This window comes from Bos mutus, chromosome 6 (assembly GCF_027580195.1).
Source record: "Bos mutus isolate GX-2022 chromosome 6, NWIPB_WYAK_1.1, whole genome shotgun sequence".
Taxonomy (NCBI): Eukaryota; Metazoa; Chordata; class Mammalia; order Artiodactyla; family Bovidae; genus Bos; species Bos mutus.
Genome location: NC_091622.1, coordinates 59,303,110 through 59,321,797, shown reverse-complemented (window position 1 = coordinate 59,321,797; position 18,688 = coordinate 59,303,110). Strand labels below are relative to the sequence as shown.

At 42.2% G+C, this 18,688-nt stretch overlaps 1 protein-coding gene across 1 annotated transcript; it reads right to left on the bottom strand.

Moving 5' to 3' along the window:
• Positions 1-2,493: 2,493 nt before the first annotated feature.
• Positions 2,494-15,900, bottom strand: CHRNA9 (cholinergic receptor nicotinic alpha 9 subunit). The gene is made up of 5 exons (XM_005901986.2): positions 15,837-15,900; positions 15,372-15,517; positions 14,308-14,462; positions 6,655-7,187; positions 2,494-3,035 (listed from the first exon to the last, which is right to left on the bottom strand). Exons 1-5 carry the CDS (start codon positions 15,898-15,900, stop codon positions 2,494-2,496), a joined length of 1,440 nt encoding a protein of 479 aa, XP_005902048.1.
• Positions 15,901-18,688: the final 2,788 nt, after the last annotated feature.

Here is an 18,688-nt window from a genome sequence, read left to right as displayed (position 1 = left end):
AGTGTGGAGATTTCTTAAAAACCTGGAAATAGAACTGCCTTATGATCCAGCAATCCCACTGCTGGGCACACACACTGAGGAAACTAGAAGGGAAAGAGACACGTGTACCCCAATGTTCATCGCAGCACTGTTTATAATAGCCAGGACATGGAAGCAACCTAGATGTCCATCAGCAGATGAATGGATAAGAAAGCTATGGTACTTATACACAATGGAGTATTACTCAGCCATTAAAAAAGAATACATTTGAATCAGTTCTAATGAGGTGAATGAAACTGGAGCCTATTATACAGAGTGAAGTAAGCCAGAAAGAAAAACACCAATACAGTATACTAACGCATATATATGGAATTTAGAAAGATGGTAACAATAACCCTGTATACAAGACAGCAAAAGAGATCCTGATGTATAGAACAGTCTTTTGGACTCTGCGGGAGAGGGAGAGGGTGGGATGATTTGGGAGAATGGCATTGAAACATGTATAATATCATGTATGAAACGAGTCACCAGTCCAGGTTCGATGCATGATACTGGATGCTTGGGGCTGGTGCACTGGGACGACCCAGAAGGATGGTATGGGGAGGGAGGAGGGTTCAGGATGGGGAACACATGTATACCTGTGGCGGATTCATTTTGATATATGGCAAAACCAATACAATATTGTAAAGTTAAAAATAAAATTAAAAAAATAAATATTGAAAATTAAAAAAAAAAAAAACAGTATATGTTTAAACCAAACACCATCCTTCTTTTCTAGCTTAACCCTTGTCTTCTCTCCATGTTGACTCATTTGTCTTTTATTGGTAAAAGAATAATTGAGGGGTTGGAAGTTAGGTCATGTGTATTAGCACTTGGATCATTTTAATCGAGATGCAAGCGAGGAAATTTGAAGACATATTTGACTCAAAGTAGGAAAAAACTGGAGAAGCACAGACAGTAATTTAGAGCAGAAATTCAGAATTAAGAACGAGAATCCCTCAAGGACTTCTCTGGTGCTCAGTGATTAAGACTTCGCCTTTTAATCCTGGGGATGCAGCTTTGATCCCTGGTGAGGGAGTTAAGATCCCACGTGCCTCACGGCCAGAAAATCAAATCATAAAACAGAAACAGTATTCTAACAAATTCAATAAAGACTTTAAAAATGATCCACATCAAAAAAATCTTAAAAAAAAAAATCTCTCAATCACTACCATCCTAAATCATGATCTGTCTCAGCCAAAAAGCAGTGTGGCTTTAGCAGACCTGGCCTAGACTCGCAGGGCCAAGGGTTTATCTCCCAGCTCTACTTACCACCTAGGTGGATGTGGAAGCAGGTCACTTACACCCACCTTCCTCAGAGACAGCTTCTTACTCTGAGAAAGGTGATTAGAAACACCTGTCCACCTAGCTCACAGAATTGTGGCAAAGATTAGCAAGGATCAGACCTGTGCATGAGATTTGGTACAACATCCACTTCAAATGTGAATCATTTAGCTTTATTAGAGGTAGGAGAAAATAAATGTTTGGTGAATAGCTGAATGAATGACAAAATCAGCCCAGTTTGCAGGTGATCTTACTTAAACCCAAGGCTAAATGTAGGAATGACTTCATCTTTAAGGTTCGTATAAAACATAACCAACATATATGACATCATCAATACAAAGAAAGCTCTTTTCCCCCACTGAGTTGCCAATCCTTAGACTTTCTTTATGTGGTGCAAAATGTTTTTATTCCATCATTTGAAATACAGCTTGAAATGCACCAGAGAAATAAGAAAGGTAACATGGAGACTTAAATTAACACTAAGGAATATATGACGATTTTCCTTTTTTTAAAAGCATGTTCTAGTAGGGGCTAGGAGAAGGCAATGGCATCCCACTCCAGTACTCTTGCCTGGAAAATCCCATGGACGGAGGAGCCTGGTAGGCTGCAGTCCATGGGGTCGCTAGAGTCAGACCCGACTGAGTGACTTTACTTTCACTTTTCACTTTCATGCATTGGAGAAGGAAATGGCAACCCACTCCAGTGTTCTTGCCTGGAGAATCCCAGGGACGGCGGAGCCTGGTGGGCTGCTGTCTATGGGGTCACACAGAGTCGGACACGACTGAAGTGACTTAGCAGCAGCAGCAGTAGGGGGTAAGGGGAAACTCAATTTCTTTGGCTTTGCTTTAAATTTTAAACAGAATGCAGTATGCTTTGTTAACTGCACTGCTGAAGGAGAGAATAATTGTGTGATCTAGAAGCCACCTACCACTCTGGTAGGATATAGCAGTGTCCCTTCTCTATTTCCTCCATTGTCTTGCCCTTGAAATTTTGAACCTCCTGCTTAATTTAAACTGACTGCTATAATACTGATCTGAAGTTAAAAATAAAAAGTAAAGACAGCATAACCCCTAATTTATATATATTTGTGCATCTGTGTGTAAATATGGATATAGATATTTCTGATTTGGAAGAGCATTAGAGTAGATCACAGGGACTTATATTGATTTATTCCCACATATCAAATGCTCACTAATCTGCTCTTGCTATGATCAAAATAGTCATCACAAAGACCATAATGAAAAAAATCCACATGAAAAATCGGTCTATGACTTTTGCAACCTTTTTCCATTCACTCCCCTTGGAATTGGTGGCCTTGTGGTCTTTGAGGCACTTGGCGATGTATTCAATATTTCTCGTCAACACTCTGTACCGTGCACAGTAGCTGTCACCATCCTCCAGGTTCTCACCCGGGTACCTCAAGTCATTCTTTAAGAGTTTGTTCACTTCCTTCTTTCTGGAAGGGTCTTTATTTCTGGATGTTTTCAGATTGGGCTCTGGAAGTTTGTCATAAACCTTCGTAAGACGGTCTCGCTCCCTGTCTTGGTGGGGGCTCAGGCAGCTCTCACCCACGTCGTAGACAAACAAGATCCTGGACATGTATTTCAGGATGACCACCCGGGCCCAGGGTGGCACTGGCCGGGCCTCAGCCCCGCAGAAGTGGATATTCATCACCATAATGGTCAAGGCAGTGGAGGCTGTGATCAAGGCCATCGTGGCTATGTAGTATTTGCCTGGGAAAATAACAGCAACCAAGTTAGCTTAAAACTGTCTTCAAGGGACTTCGCTGGTGGTTCAGCAGTTAAGAATCCATCTAGCAATGCACAGGACGTGGTTTTTATCCCCGGTTGGGGAACTAAGATCCCACATTTAGCGAAGAAGCTAAGCTCATGAACTTCAATTAGAAAATCCATGTGCTGCAATGAAATATCCCACGTGCCACAGCTAAGACTCGAAGCAGCCAAATAAATAAATATATATTTAGGGGGGAAAACTGTCCTCATATTTGACTCATGAAGAAACAACTGGAAGTTGTACACATTAATAGTGGCTAATGTAGACTTTTGAATAAAACTGAGTTCAAATCTCAGCTCTGTCATTCAGTAGACTTGTGACCTACAGGGAGTTATATAATTCTGGTAAGCCTCAGCTTTCTTCTCTATAGAATGACTATAATATTCATATCTAACTCACAAGACTAAGGTGAAGCTTAATTGAAAAAAGACAGGAAAAGTTTTCAGCACTGTCCTCTTCCTTGAGTTAAAAGATTTGTAAGTTTTTGCTATCACTATGTGAAAAACTTCAACATTCAGCAAAACAAATAAACAATGAATGATCTTGGTCAGTTCCCAGAATTGTCATTAAACCGTGTTAATATGGAATCTCACTCTTACTGGCGAAGAAAGGGGATATTGTGTCTTTATTAGTCTTTAATATGTGATTGCAAAAAGCAAATAGTCATGAAAAAGGAAAATTAAGGAAGGAAACAATAAAGATAAGTTAACAAATTTTCGAAATACAGAACAAAGAACCTAGAAAATAAACAAAAACAAGTTATTTGAAAAGAGCTATACAACTGATAAACATTTGATAAGGCCATTCATGGAATAGTGGTAGGAGAGAGAAAAAGGATGCAATAGAAAAAATAAGAGGATAGAAATTTAGAAAACAATAAAATAACATTACAAGTAGCTATATGATAATACATTCAAAAACCTAGATGAAATTTCTATAAATATATGTGTTAGTTGCTCAGTCGTGACTGACTCTTCGTGACCCCAGGGACTGTAGCCCTCCAGGCTCTTTCGTTCATGGGATTTTCCAGGCAAGAATACTAGAGTGGGTTGCCATTTCCTTCTCTAGGAGATCTTCCCAAACCAGGGATCAAACCTGGGTCTCCCACATTGCAGGCAGACTCTTTATCATCTAGAAGATGTCAAATTTAGTCTAAGAAGAAAGAATGCTTGAATAGAAATAGGAATTAAATACCTCTACCCACCCATCTTCCAAAAAGCTCTAGAACCAAAAGGTTTTACAGGTGAGTTTCACTGAATTTTTAAGGAACAGATAACTCATATCTTAATGCAAGTTGTTTCGAAAATAGAAAAGAGGGAATACTGCCTAACTGGTTCATTTCATGAAATAAATTTAGCCTTGACTCTAAAAGAAACAAGAAAGGAAATTTTAAGGCCATTTCATTTATAGATACATTTGAGAAACTCCTATAAAAATTACTGGCTAACTAAATCTATGGTGTCTTTAATTGATAACTCATCATGATAAAGAAGGATTTAGTTCAACAACAGAAAACTGTAATTTACAACACTAATACAGGAAAAGAAAAAACACACATGATTGTCTTTACAGATGAAAACAATACATTTGATAATATTCATCATCTGTTTATTATTTGTTAAAAGCTCTGAGTAAACTAAAAATAAAATATTTCTTAACATTGCAAAGGCTATGGGTCAAAAGCCTGGATCAAATGCTATACTTAATGCAGGAAATGTAAATACATTTCTTAAAACTGGAACTCTATTTCATAGGTGCTACAAATAACAAGTTGTGACTATTAAATACTCTCAAGAAAGATCTATGTGTACCCTTCCTAAAAAGATACATTTCATATTATCACAGGAAAAGTAATGCTTATAAAATTTATGAGTCATGTTCTGAGACACCTTGCTTCAGAAACTGAGCCAGCTTGCTGTTGACTTTAGCTGGTAAAGCAGAGAGCAGGATCTGCCTACTGATCCTGCCTCAAACAGGGTTATGATTGGATGTCATCACTGTCAATCATTTCTGCCTTAGGAGAAGTAATGAAAGAACCAACACACCGTTTCCTCTTTATTAGTGGTGATGAGAAAGGAGAGAACTTTCTGTGACTATTTCTCAAAAAGATGTACATGAGTGCAAGTGCAAGTGCAAGTCTGTGTGTGTGTGTGTGTGTGTGTGGCTTGTGTGTGTGTGTGTGTGTGTGTGTGACTTGCCTGGAGAAACATGACAAGGAAGAAATCTCCAAACAGAGAAACCAACGTAATAACATCTGAATGTTATTCAGATGGCTAATACTACATTCAGGAGAGAAAAGGCAGTATAATATCTCTTTTATATTGGTCACTAAGTCTCTTGGTGTTCTGAAATTTCCCCCTACTGATTGCTTTACAGAACTAAAAACGAGATCTAGCTTCTGATTCTTGAAAGCATCTATTACAACATGAGTCACTGAGGCAGAGGTGGTGGATCTGGGTGTTATCCTTGGTGGCAGGAAGTAGGTATTAAAGGTATTAGGAGGGATCTCACAACAAGAGAGGGAAGGAAAAGAAAGGCAGTGATGGCAGCCACAGTACCCTTGGAGGAACATTTCATTATTGCAGATGTTTGAGAATGTGATCTACTTTAGAATCACCTCAGATTCCCAAATCTTGTCCAAGACTGTTTTTTAAAAACCTCTTTTGCTGTGAGAACCTGTATTTTTTTCTTTTTCTTTCCTTTGGCTGAGCCTCATGGCAGGTGGAACTTTCCTGCCCTGGGATCAAACCCGCACCCCTGCAGTAGAAGCACAGAGTCTTAACTACTGGACCACCAGTTACCTGCATTTTTAACAGTCTCTCACACCTATTATACCTAATAAAGGTTGAGAATTATTCTATCAAGGGTAGATGGCAGGCTTAAAAATCTAGCTCATCATTTCCATCGTGTTTACCATTTTTCCCAAGAAGAAACCCCTTGTGATGTGATAAGATACTAACAGTCACTGTTGGTTCAGTCCTCACCATATGCCAGGCTCTGTGCTAATCAATGCACAGTGAGGTAGCAATTACACAAATTCTGAAGATGATGAAGTAGAGACTCAAAGAGCAAGTAAATTGCTTAAGGTTGATCAAGGAAGGAATGGTGAAGTCAGAGTTCAAATGCAGATTTCTTTAACTTCAAAATCAAGGCCTTAGCCTAAAAGCCAGTGGTTTTTTGACTTTAACAAAAAGCTCATCAGAATCACCCAGAAAGCTTGTGAAAACAGTTTGCAGGCTTTACCCCCACCCTAGTCAGCAGGTCTAGGGTGGGCCCTGACAATCTGTATATCCAAATTGAGGCTGATGCTGTGGGTCCAGGGACCATACTTCAAGGACCACTGCTCTAAACCACACAGCTCTCATTCCTCTTTTGGGTAAACCTGGAGACCTCGAGCCCAGCTTTGTCTTGAACAGCCACATTCAGAGATGCCAACTGAAGACACTAAATGAGCCTGTGTTGAGTTTGTAGTTGACTTAATTGCTATGAGTTTAAAGGCACAGATACAGCCTCAGTCACCAGAAAGCTGACTCAAAAGTGTAAGAGACTTGAACTCACCGATCAGAGGGACATTTTCTGAGGCTGGCATGATCTCTGCCACCATGAGCTGAAATACAGTCATGGCCAACAGTATGGTCACTCCCAGGGAGACCTTTTCCCCAGAGGCTGCTGGGAGATAGAAACTCAAGGGAGCCAGGAAAGATATGAGGACGCATGGGATGAGGAGGTTGACGATGTAGAAGGAGGATCTCCTCTTCAGAAGGAGAGTGAACGTCACATCCGGGTAAGGCTCAGAGCAGCAGCCGTAGGAGATGACGTTCTTCACAGCAGGCATGCCGTGCACCTCCCACTCCACGTCTTCAATGAAGTCGGAGAGGTCTCCACTGTCCAGGGCATTGAAGATATCCACCTGATTGCCATTGTAGGTCCAGGAGCCAAAGGTCAGGTTGCACTGCTGATTATCAAAGGGGAAGTAGGTGACGTCCACCACACAGGAGCTTTTGGTGATGGCTGGTGCATCCCAAGTGATCAGGCCGTCATACCGCAGGACCACATTGGTGTTCATGGGCTCAGAAGACTCATCGTCAGCCCTGGAGGTCAGAGGAGGAAAATGAGAGCTGCTTACCAGGACAACTCACCAAGTTCTTTAACCCAGACAGCTCACTGCCCTTTTCCCATCACTTCAGTGTCTTTGGCAATGGACCACCATTCTCGGTACACTGGCTTGCAAGTCCAAAATCAACTCTAATTTGCCCTTCTTCTCCACCTCCTGTAACTAGTCAGGGCCAAGTTCTCTTGGATTTTTCCTTTAAAGCACCTCTGCCAGACTTTCTTAGTGGTCCAGTGGTTAAGAATCCACCTGCCAATGCAGGGGACACGGGTTCAATCCCTGGACTGGGAAGATCCCACATGCTGCGAGGCAACTAAGCCCATGCCCCACAACTACTGGGCCTGTGCACACAGAACTCGTGATCCACAGCAGAAGAAGCCACCGCAGTGAGAAGCCAGTGCACCCCAACGAAGAGTAGACCCCGCTCACCGCAAGAAGAGAGCCCACGTGCAGCCCAGGGCAACCAAAATTAAACAAATAAGCATCTCTGCCTATTATCCTTTCCTCTCCATTCCCAATGCCATTCTCTTGGTCCAGGTATAATGATTCAAATACCTAGACAAAAAGTAAACGAGGCTAAAATCTGACAGAGAGGCTCTGCTTAAATGGTTTTGTTAACTTTGGGCACAAGAATATTAAAGTAGCTCTTTGTTGCTGTTGGAAGAATTTTACATGTTTATTGTAGAACATCTGAAAAACACAGAGGAAAAAATTATTCATCTATAATCTAAAAGATAATTTATTCTAGATATATCTTGTTTTTGCTTTATCAACATTTATGGCTGGCATTTTGGGGGTACAAAATTTCTATTTCGCTTTGGGGAATGACTTTCTCCACCACCATTGTAAGGCAGATGAAATGATCAAGGTACCCTAGGCTCCCCTGGCCAGGGGCTTGCTTGTGACCTGAGCTAGGTCCAACTGATTCACACTTCCTGGAGTTTAAATATTAAGCAGAGTGACCCAAAGGCCAAAAAGAGTCAATCTGATGATGGATTCCTAGAAATTACTTAAAATTTTTTAAAAAATTCAATAGCCCCTTGTCTTGAACTATGGAGTAGTCCTAGTCTGTTCTTTCCAAGGCCCTATCAATGATTTTTCTCCTTTAATTCAGTGAGCTGAGCATATCCTTCCTACAAATTCCTTTTTTGACAAAGTCAGTTTTCAATGTTTTCAGCCTTAACTGATACGTTTCTGTTAATATTTAATGCATATTTTTCTGATTGTTCCTTACAATTTTTTTCCCTATAAACTATATTATGGATAAATGTAATGTGATATGCTGGATTAGATCCTGAAACAGAAAATAGGACATTAGTGGAAAAGCTGGTGAAGTCCAAATAAAACCTGTAGTTTAATTGTGTGCTCAGTCGTTCTGACCTGCCCAACTCTTTGTGGCCTCATGGATTGTAATCCACCAGGCTCCTCTGCCCATGGAATTCTCCAGTCAAGAATACTGGAGTGGGTTGCCATTTCTTACAACAGGGGATCTTCCTGACCCAGAGATCAAACCTGCATCTCTTGTGTCTCCTGCATCAACAGGCAGATTCTTTACCAATAGCACCACTAATAGTATTATATCAGTTTTGGCATATGTATTATGGTTATGTAAGACATGACGTTAAGGAAAACTGTGTGAAAAGTATACAGGAACTCTGTACCATCTTTCCAACTTTTCTGTAAAATTATCTTGAAATAAAAAAGTTAGTTTACCAAAAACAAGACTGAGACAATTTTAAAATGTAGGTGGTCATCTGTCCATAATCTTCTGCAACATTATTTTCATGGTTAAATGATATTCAATTATACTCCTTTTTAGAGATGTGCCATAGTAATTTAACCAGCTCACTGATGTTCCGCATTATGGTTGTTTCTATTTTTCACATTTACAAACAATGCAACAGTGAACATCCCCGTGGTCAAACTGTTGCATTTATCCACTGACTCTTTCCTTAGGTTAAATTGCTAGAAGATGATGTATTAGATCTAAGAACTGACATGTTTTACAAGTTTTTTCCTACTTATTAACCTTTAGGTACCACAATGCAATGGTCTGATTGTGTCCACTCTAATCAAAGCACTGCAGCTGAATTGTGGTGCTCAATTTTTAATGCAGGTCTAAAGAGGGGATCTTTAATGTGGGTCTTGTGAAGACAACAAAATGGCATTTTTGAAAATGCCAGAACCTACCCTTTGTAAAAATAAAAAGTATATATAATTAGCTATCCAAGAATTGAGAACTGGAGCATCACTCACCTATCCTACGTTGGTACAAGAGATCTGGGAGTCAGAGAGAATATATTTGGAGCTAGAACGATTCTATTAGTCATGGTCCTTGCAGGAAATGGATGGCACATTCAAATTAGATAGCTTGAGGAGGATTTAATAAAAGGACTCTACTAAGATAAGTATAGGGCAACCACTTTAGGACTAGTAACAGCAGAGTTATTACCATTCCTGGGCCTGAAGAAATGAAGGGAAGGTGCAATTACCAATACCTGGAGGGAAGAGTGGCAGAAGAGGGTCACCACGATAGGAGACATGCTGCTGCTGCTGCTGCTGCTGCTGCTAAATCACGTCAGTCGTGTCCGACTCTGTGCGACCCCATAGACAGCAGCCCACCAGGCTCCTCTGTCCCTGGGATTCTCCAGGCAAGAACACTGGAGTGGGATGCCATCTCCTTCTCCCATAGAAGACATGCCTTCTGTCAAAGGATACAGCCAGCCAAAGATAATAACTCTAAGAAGGGAGCAAGGGAATACATGCCCCAACCTTACTCTCTTTTCTTCCTCCAACTGCTCACAATGTTTCTCATTGGGCCAACCCAACCAAAAGCCAGAGGGTAAAGGAGCCCACTGTCTGAAAACATCACCCCAGCTACTCAGGAGGAGTTTGAAGACATTACTATTAATTGCTTCATGACCAGTACTTTGTTTTATTTCCCTGGTTTCTCTGATCACATCATTTTACAGCTCAGCACGTGCAACGGTTTCCTATGGCCCACCAGTGCTTCCAGATCTCCTTGAGCAGTTCTATAAGGGCTTAAAGGGGTTTTGATAGCTCTATCCCTGACCTTCTTTCCAGGCTTTAAACTGGCCTTTGCAATCTCTTTGTTGACCATCTCCGTGCGAATGTTCCTTTGGTCTTCCAAACTGAACAGGTCTCACAATAAATCCATACATTTTTCTCCAAAACTTTTCCTCTTCTCCCTCCTTTACTACTAATCTCATCTTTTTTTTTTCTTTTTAAAGAGTTTTATTGATTGGCATACAATAAACTGCATACATTTAAAGTGTAAAATTTGAACAAATTTGACATATGTATATCCAACCTCATCTGAAAGTTTTCCTACACTTTCTTTCATCTAAGCTACGTAAGCAGAACTTAAAGCTAAATTATAGACAAATCTTCTGATTTCAGCAGGGTACCTAATTTCTCATTAGGTCTAAAATCCAAGTGTTAAACCTGTTCGTTAAAATCCAACCATTAAAACTGTCTCATAATAAACACACATCTGAAATTTCTGCAATCCACTCTTTACCTAGTTTAAAAATGTCAGGAATCCTTGCAGTCTCTTACACCAACCATTATATTGGCCACAGACCTATACTAAACAACCCCACCAGAACTTCGAGCTTCAATTTATTTATTCCTTTACTGAACTGCTAATAGCCAATATCTGCTTGAATCATTATATTGTTATAGAGCTCACTACCTCTTAGGAAAACTCATTATTCAAATTATTAGTTTTTCTTTTAATTGAATTAAAATGCAATTTTTAAAACCCTTTAACTTCTACTCGTTGTTTTGGGTTTTGTCCTCTGGAGGAATTTCCTCTTTTCCCTCCACCTTATTTTCTCTCTGATTGCCTATGATAGCCATCAAGTCTTCCTAAGGACCTCTCTCTTTCTAACTAAGCATCAATCAATTCGACTGCTCCTCACACGAAATAGCTTCCAGGCACACCACCATCCTGCTCACTCACTCCCCAGATAATCTACCCCATGGACTCAGGCACCAATGGTGAATCTAGATGTTCAGCATCTTCCTGCCCAAACTATGTTTATCACACACGACTGCATCACCTGTCCTACACCCCTCTTTATTCTCCCTACCACCACTCAGGAAGCCCATTCCGGGGTCTACAAGGTTTGGTACTGGTTTCTGAGAAGTACTGATATTATATCTGAGATCAGAAGATTCTACAGGTCCAGGGATTCAGCTAGAAGGACCAGGGTCAGGGCAACAGCTATCACTGGAGATCCTCCTTTGCCTGATACTCTAACTCTCTTCCATTCTCATTTCAGCTGCTCAAAGGGATGCAAATGACATCCAATCACAGCTACATTTAGGGTTTCCTCTAAATATTGATAGTAAAACTCTGATGTTACTGAGAAGGAGAATACACAGGAGAAAAGAGGATTCAAAACAGAACTGTCTATAAGAGCAGAGCAAAGAAGACTAAAGAGTTAACCCAGACGAACAGAAAAGAATTGATGAACCAGTATAGTGGGAAAGGTCTGTGTGGGGACCAGAACTCACACATCTCAAGGAGGCCAGTGATCTGGGCAGGGAGGGGAAGGATGGAGAATGGGGACAAAATTTACCAAAGCCACCACAGGTTTGTGTGAGCTCATTAGTGATTAACTGGCTTCTCTGATAAAGGAGGTCTGGGGCAGGCTTAACTTAGGTCACCATGCCAGCTCACAAAGAAGACTTTCAATAAGAGCTGGTCACTGCTTCAGTCAATCAAAGCAAGAGGAAAAGGAGAACCAGCATTCTGTTTTTTTCAGGGAGAATTCTGAACTTACAGAATGCTTTAAGTGTTCTATGTAAAGTATATCCTCTGATTCTTCTCCAGGAGGAGGTGATGGACATCCTGGCCCATTCTCTTGCCTTCTACATGTGTGTATTTGTGTGTGTGCTGGGGAGGAGAGGTGGGGGCAGGGTGTGAACCATGGTAATAAAGCACCAGTACTTGGAGAAGGAAATGGCAACCCACTCCCATATTCTTGCCTGGAGAATCCCATGGACAGAGGAACCTGGTGGGCTACAGCCCATGGGGTCGCAAAGAGTCAGGCATGACTGAAAGAGACTTAGCACTTGGATGTTACCTTGCTTAGGAAGGCATACAGAAGATACCTCTGGCCACTCAGAGTGGGGAATAGTCAGCAGGATCAGAGGTATGATTCACAAGGTTGTGACCCTTGGACAAGCTGAGTAGGGACTAAAACTAAAATCCAGGCTGCAACCAAGCAGTGTGGCATCCTGAAGGGAAACTCACGCCCAACAGATGGCTGAGTCCCCAGGAGAGTCCCCCTGTCCAAGTTGCTCCTCATTCATCTCTCTCTGCTCAAAGAGGAATTTTCCTAACTCTGAGAGACTTGAGTTCCAGAATAAAAAGAGAGAGAGCCCCTTTGACAACAGGTGGAGCAGCTGAGCCTGAGTTGTGACAGAGTGATCTGGTTCATTCTCAAAGTGTGGTCCATGGGCCAGCAGCACTACCGTCTGGAGCTCAGAGAAATGCAGAACGACCAACTCTACCCCAGACCTACTGAATGAGAATCTGTATTTTAGCAGGCTCCTCAGGTGATTCATGCCCACTTTACAATTTTAGAAACTGAAGCCTTACCTGCCCACTCACTAAGACCCCTTGCTCTCAGACCAGGAAAAGGCCAACTGGTGATCTTATGGTCCAGTTCATCTTTCACTCTATACAAAGTCCAAAATCCATAGGCCAGCTTTTAGCTGGTCCATTCTGATTAAATCTTAATGTACTCAGTAGCTCAGTTGTGCCTAACAGTTTGTGACCCCATGGACTGTAGCCCGCCAGGCTCTTCTGTCCGTGGAATTTTCCAGGCAAGAATACTGGAGGGGGTTGCCATTTTCTACTCTAGCGGAACTTCCTAAGCCAGGAATTGAACCCCTGTCTCTTGCATCTCCCGCATTGGCAGGCAGATTTACCACTGCACCACCTGGAAAGCCCCTTAATCTTAACAGTAACATGTATTTTCCATACATGATCATTGACAAGGAAGCACCACTGTCATGGGCTGAATTGCATCTGCAAAAATTTCATGTGTTGAATCCTACCCCGGCACTTCAGAATGTGACCTTATTTGGAACAGTCATTGCAGCTGTAATTAGTAGTTAAATGTATTTAAAAGAAGAGGTCATATTCTGTGGGATTATGAGTAATTTTTACTTCTGTCTTAGTGCCTTAATTTAGACAACTTTATCTTTTTTAAACAGTAAGTCTGTAATTTTTGTGTGTTAAGAAAAGCACAATAAAATTATCTTTAATTTTTTAAAAAAGATGAGGTCATATTGGTGTAGGGTGAGCATCTAATTCAACATGACTGGTGTCTTCAATGCAAGGGGAAATATGGACACAGGGAACAGGATGCCATGTGAAGAAGAAGGCAGAGATTGGGGTGATGCTTGTACAAGTCAAGAGACCAAAGATTGCCAGCAACCACCCAAGAATCTAGGGCAGAGACAGGGAACAGATTTTCCTCATCGCCTCAGAAGGAACTAACTTTGCCAATACCTTTATCTTATACTTCTAGCCTCCAGAACTGTGAGACAACAGTTCCTGTGGTTTAAGCCACCCAGCTTGTAGTACTTTGCTACAGTAGCCCTAGAAAACTAACAGGACTTCCAATACAGTTTCTCACCTGAAAGGGAGAATGTAGCTCTAAGATTTTTATGACCATTATTATTTTATTATCTGAGGTTTTCTAACTATCAGTTCAGGATCTAGGAACATGAATTGACTTAACTTCATGCATGTTTCAAACTTCCCTCTTCCATTATGTTTGGTGGTTGGTGGTGGTTTACTTGCTAAAATCATGTCGGACTCTTTGTGACCCCAGGGACTGTAGCCTGCCAGGCTCCTCGGTCCATGGGATCTTCCAGGCAAGAATACTGGAGTGGATTGCCATTTCCTTCTCCAGGGGATTTTCCCTACCCAGGGATTAAACCTGGGTCTCCTGCATTACAGATGGATTCTTTACCAACTGAGCCAGCAGGGAGGCCACATTATGTTTACGTTCTGCCTAATCAAGTTCATTCCTGAGAAGCTACTGACTTGCACTTACTTGTTATATAGGACAATATCCGGTCTCCACACCAGGTCGCTGGGGATCCTGATGGAGTCCAGTCCATCATATTGGTCTCGATCCCATGTGAGATACGCATCATGCCAGATTTGGCGGATCCACAAATAGGCAGTCAGAATTTGGTTTCTCTCATCCTGCACAATTAACCCAGATATAACTGTCCAGTAGACACCTCAACCAAACACATTTTGTCTGTAAAACAGCTGTCTTCAAAACAGGAATTCCAAGAGCGCTAATCTATTTCCAATAAGTAAGCGAGAGTTTTTTCAAATCAATCCCCTTGATTGTCTGCCAAGGTTATATTTTTCCTGCTTGATTAGTGTTTGGAACATCAAGTGGACAAATATTTAAATCATCATGCATGGGTCAACTGCTCAAATTTCTCTGAAAATTGATCAACTGATGAATTATTTTTTTTATGAAAAAGTCAGCAAACATCAACAATGTACAGAAGAAAAGATTTTGAAGTTTCATAACTTTGTGTAACTAAACACATATGAGCATCAATGTATGTCATCTTAAAACATCTTTTAAAAATTAGGATAAAATTCATATTGCATGAAACTCACCACTTTAACTATTTAAAGTGTGCAATTCAGCGGTTTCCAGTTTATTCACAATGTCATGCAACCATCCCCATTCTCTGCTTCCAGAACATTTTGTCATTCCCAAAGAGAAATCATATGACAATCAAGCAGTAAATCACTATTTCCTCATCATTCTCACAGCTCCTGGCAACCTAACTCCTCTTTCTGTCTTTATGGTCTTGCTGACTTTACACATTTCATAGAAATGGAACATGTAATGTGTAACCAACTTTCTTGAGATGTTCTAAGACTGTTAATGTTCATGGAAAGACTCAGGTAATTTAGTGCAATTAATTTTGTAGAAAGTGTTCCTCCTCTGGAATTCCCTTCTCCCTCCAGCTTGCACACAGAGCTGTCTGTTCTCATTTTCGGTCAAATTCAGGTAAGACATTCCCTTTAGAAAGCACTGTTAGTTTCATTCGAACCATTCAGAAGAGTCAACACTATGTTACTCACCATATCCTTAATCTGAGAAAGTGTAATCTGGAGTGTGACGTTCAAGACTTTATCTGTATCCTCTACTGGACGAAGAGCATTAGAGTAGTCTTCAAAAAGGTCATTGAACAACTTCTGAGCATATTTTCCATCTGCTGGTTCTACAGCTGCTCAAAAAGCGGGATCTGGATCAAGCTTCAGTGTTATGAGTGTTTCAAGGCAAAGAGCAACAGACCAAGGACTAGCATTGGTTCTATCATCCCTGCCTACCATCCTAGCTATCTACCTACCTACCATCAGCTGGGGACAAGCTCTGGGTCAAGTGGAGTTATTTCTCTGGCAGGCCCTACAGGATCAGCATGAGACTGTAAGAAGCTGAAATACTTCCTCACAGTTAGAGCGTCTGTTCTTTTCCTGGCCCACCCAACATTCCACCAAAGAAGTGATCCCTGGGCTAAGAGAGTTGCACACCCACCAGCCTCTTACCTCTCAGTCTGGAGGCAGCAAAGTAAATCCAGCAAAAGGAGATGCAGGAATGGGGCCAGTTCATCTTTTTCCCTAAGTGTCTATAAGTCCCCGGCTAGGCACTGCAGTCTTCCACTTCTCCAGCAGTGGGAAGGGTCTGGGCACACAGCTGCCGCTCTGTTTCTGTCTCTGCACAGCAGATGGGGAGCTCAGGCTTGCCAGACACAAAGCAAGCTTGCCAGGTCCCCTCCCCATCAGTAATCTGAGACTAGCAGCTCCAGCAGGTAAGATGCCAGGAGCCCCAGGTGGGTTAGGTAAGGCAGTGCTGCCCTGGGGGAGCTGCCCCAGTTGAGAATCCCCAGCTACCTTCACTAGGAATATCCAGACCAATCTTTCAAAGGAAGAGAGGTGGGAGCCCAACACACCTGAGATTCCACCTATCCAGACCAGGCATTTTCTACACCTGCAGTGAGTAGATTCAGTCTGAGTTCCGGGTCTAAGAAAAGCTGAACTGACCCATCCATGGGGTAGCCCATCCAGAAAGGCCCTATGCGCTTTGAGTGCCTTTTGAAGAGGGAAAGAGAAGCAGTTTCATGATCTTTGGGTTTCTTCTCTGCCTCTGCTTATCATTCCTTCAGTTGTCCCACTGACCATGGACCTTGTACACTGTTGCGTGAGTCTGCATGTGCGCATGCGTGCACGTAGGTGGGTGGGGGCACCAGTGGATGGGAACAGAGCATTAGCTTCCTTCGGAAGCTGCAGCAGCCCTGTGATTTGGACTAACAGTAGACGACCTAGGTTTGACTGCTAGTCCAAACCCTCCCTCATTATACACAGCTTTCCTGAACTAGAGACAGGGAGAATAATCCCTCTCTCCCAGAGTTACTGGGGTATTGTATGTAGAAACCGTTTGTAAATTGTAAAGCGCTAAGAGTTGGACACATCTGAGCGACTTTCGGAGAAGGCAATGGCACCCCACTCCAGTACTTTTGCCTAGAAAATCCCATGGACGGAAGAGCCTGGTAGGCTGCAGTCCATGGGGTCGCTAGAGTCGGACACGACTGAGCGACTTCACTTTCACTTTTCACTTTCATGCATTGGAGAAGGAAATGGCAACCCACTCCAGTGTTCTTGCCTGGAGAATCCCAGGGACGGGGAAGCCTGGTGGGCTGCCGTCTATGGGGTCGCACAGAGTCCGACACGACTGAAGCGACTTAGCAGCAGCAGCAGAGCGACTTTCACTTTCATGTAAATATTAGTAATTTTCCCCTCTGATCAGCTTTGCAGATACAGAATTTCTGCATTTACCAAGTCATCCACGGTTTACTAGCACTTAAAAAAAAAGTTCAAATGCTAAGAATGTATAAGAATGATTCATAACTAATGGTGCTTTGCATTTGAATGCTACTTTATATACTTTATGCTACTATATATACTTTATATACTTTATAATTTTGTGTGATCTAATTCTGCTCACACAAAAGAATGTCAGTTTCCAATTGTCATAGTCTGTCCCTTCTCTTGCCTGGGGAAACTGCCTTGGAAAACTAAATTAAGATCATTCGGTTGCCTGGAATCAGAGCAAGGAAATTGGATAGCTCTACTTCATCAGGTTACAGCCATCTGATGAGTCAGCCTGTCCCTCTTCAGGAATATAACCTCCAAATGGAACAGACACTCAAACCATCAGCTAAGTGTGTTTCTTAATTGCCTGTGCCCTTGTGTTGATCGTGAAGATGTAACTTTTCTGACGCCCTTAGTCTGACTCATTCATCAGATGACACAGTTCCTGGTGCCCACGCACAGCCCTCCCTCCTAGAAAAAACCATCCACTCTGGAATCTTAGAGGCTGAAGGTCCTTTTGAAATGGAGTCAAGTGCCTCATTTTCACAGGAGGAAGCTGATGTCTAGAGATTCGAGTGGCTTGCCTCTAGCAGCACTTGGCCAGACACAGAATCCAGGCCACCCACCCTGGCTCAGTGTGCTCCCCATGCTAACGTGGCCTCTTCTTCTCATGGGGAGAGATGCTCTATCTTCTGTCTTTGATGCCCCATCACTGGGAACAGCCCCTGGGAATAAGTGATCAGTGAACACACACATGGCGTTAGCTACTGCTCCAGCTGCTTGAAAGCCGCCTCAAAAGCAATCATCTTTGGTAGTCTGATTGCTTTCCGTTAACTCAGTTCATTCAGTTGGTCACTTGGAATTCGTTTAAAAAATGGTAAGAGCCCTGAAATCAGTCCTGAATATTCATTGGAAGGACTATTGTTGAAGCTGAAACTCCAATACTTTGGGCACCTGATTCAAAGAGCTGACTCATTTGAAAAGACCCTGATGCTGGGAATGATTGAAGGTGGGAGAAGGGGACGACAAAAGATGAGATGGTTGGATGGCATCACCAACTCGATGGATATGAGTCTGAGTAAACTCCGGGAGTTGGTGATGGACAGGGAGGCCTGGAATGCTGCAGTCCATGGGGTTGCAAAGAGTTGGACACGACTGAGCTACTGAACTGACTGAGGCTCATCTGTCAGTGTTAACACAAACCAAATTAACCCAATACTTTTGAGGGGGCAATTCTGCCTTTTAGGGCAAAGATGTTAATAACTAGAAAGCAAACTCCTCTTCAGTTCAGTTGCTCAGTCGTGTCCGATTCTTTGCGACCCCATGAATTGCAGCACACCAGGCCTCCCTGTCCATCATCATCTACTGGAGTTCACTCAAATTCATGTCCATTGAGTCGGTGATGCCATCCAGCTATCTCATCCTCTGGCATCCCCTTTTCCTCCTGCCCTCAATCCCTCCCAGCATCAGAGTCTTTTCCAATGAGTCAACTCTTCGCATGAGGTGGCCAAAGTACTGGAGTTTCAGCT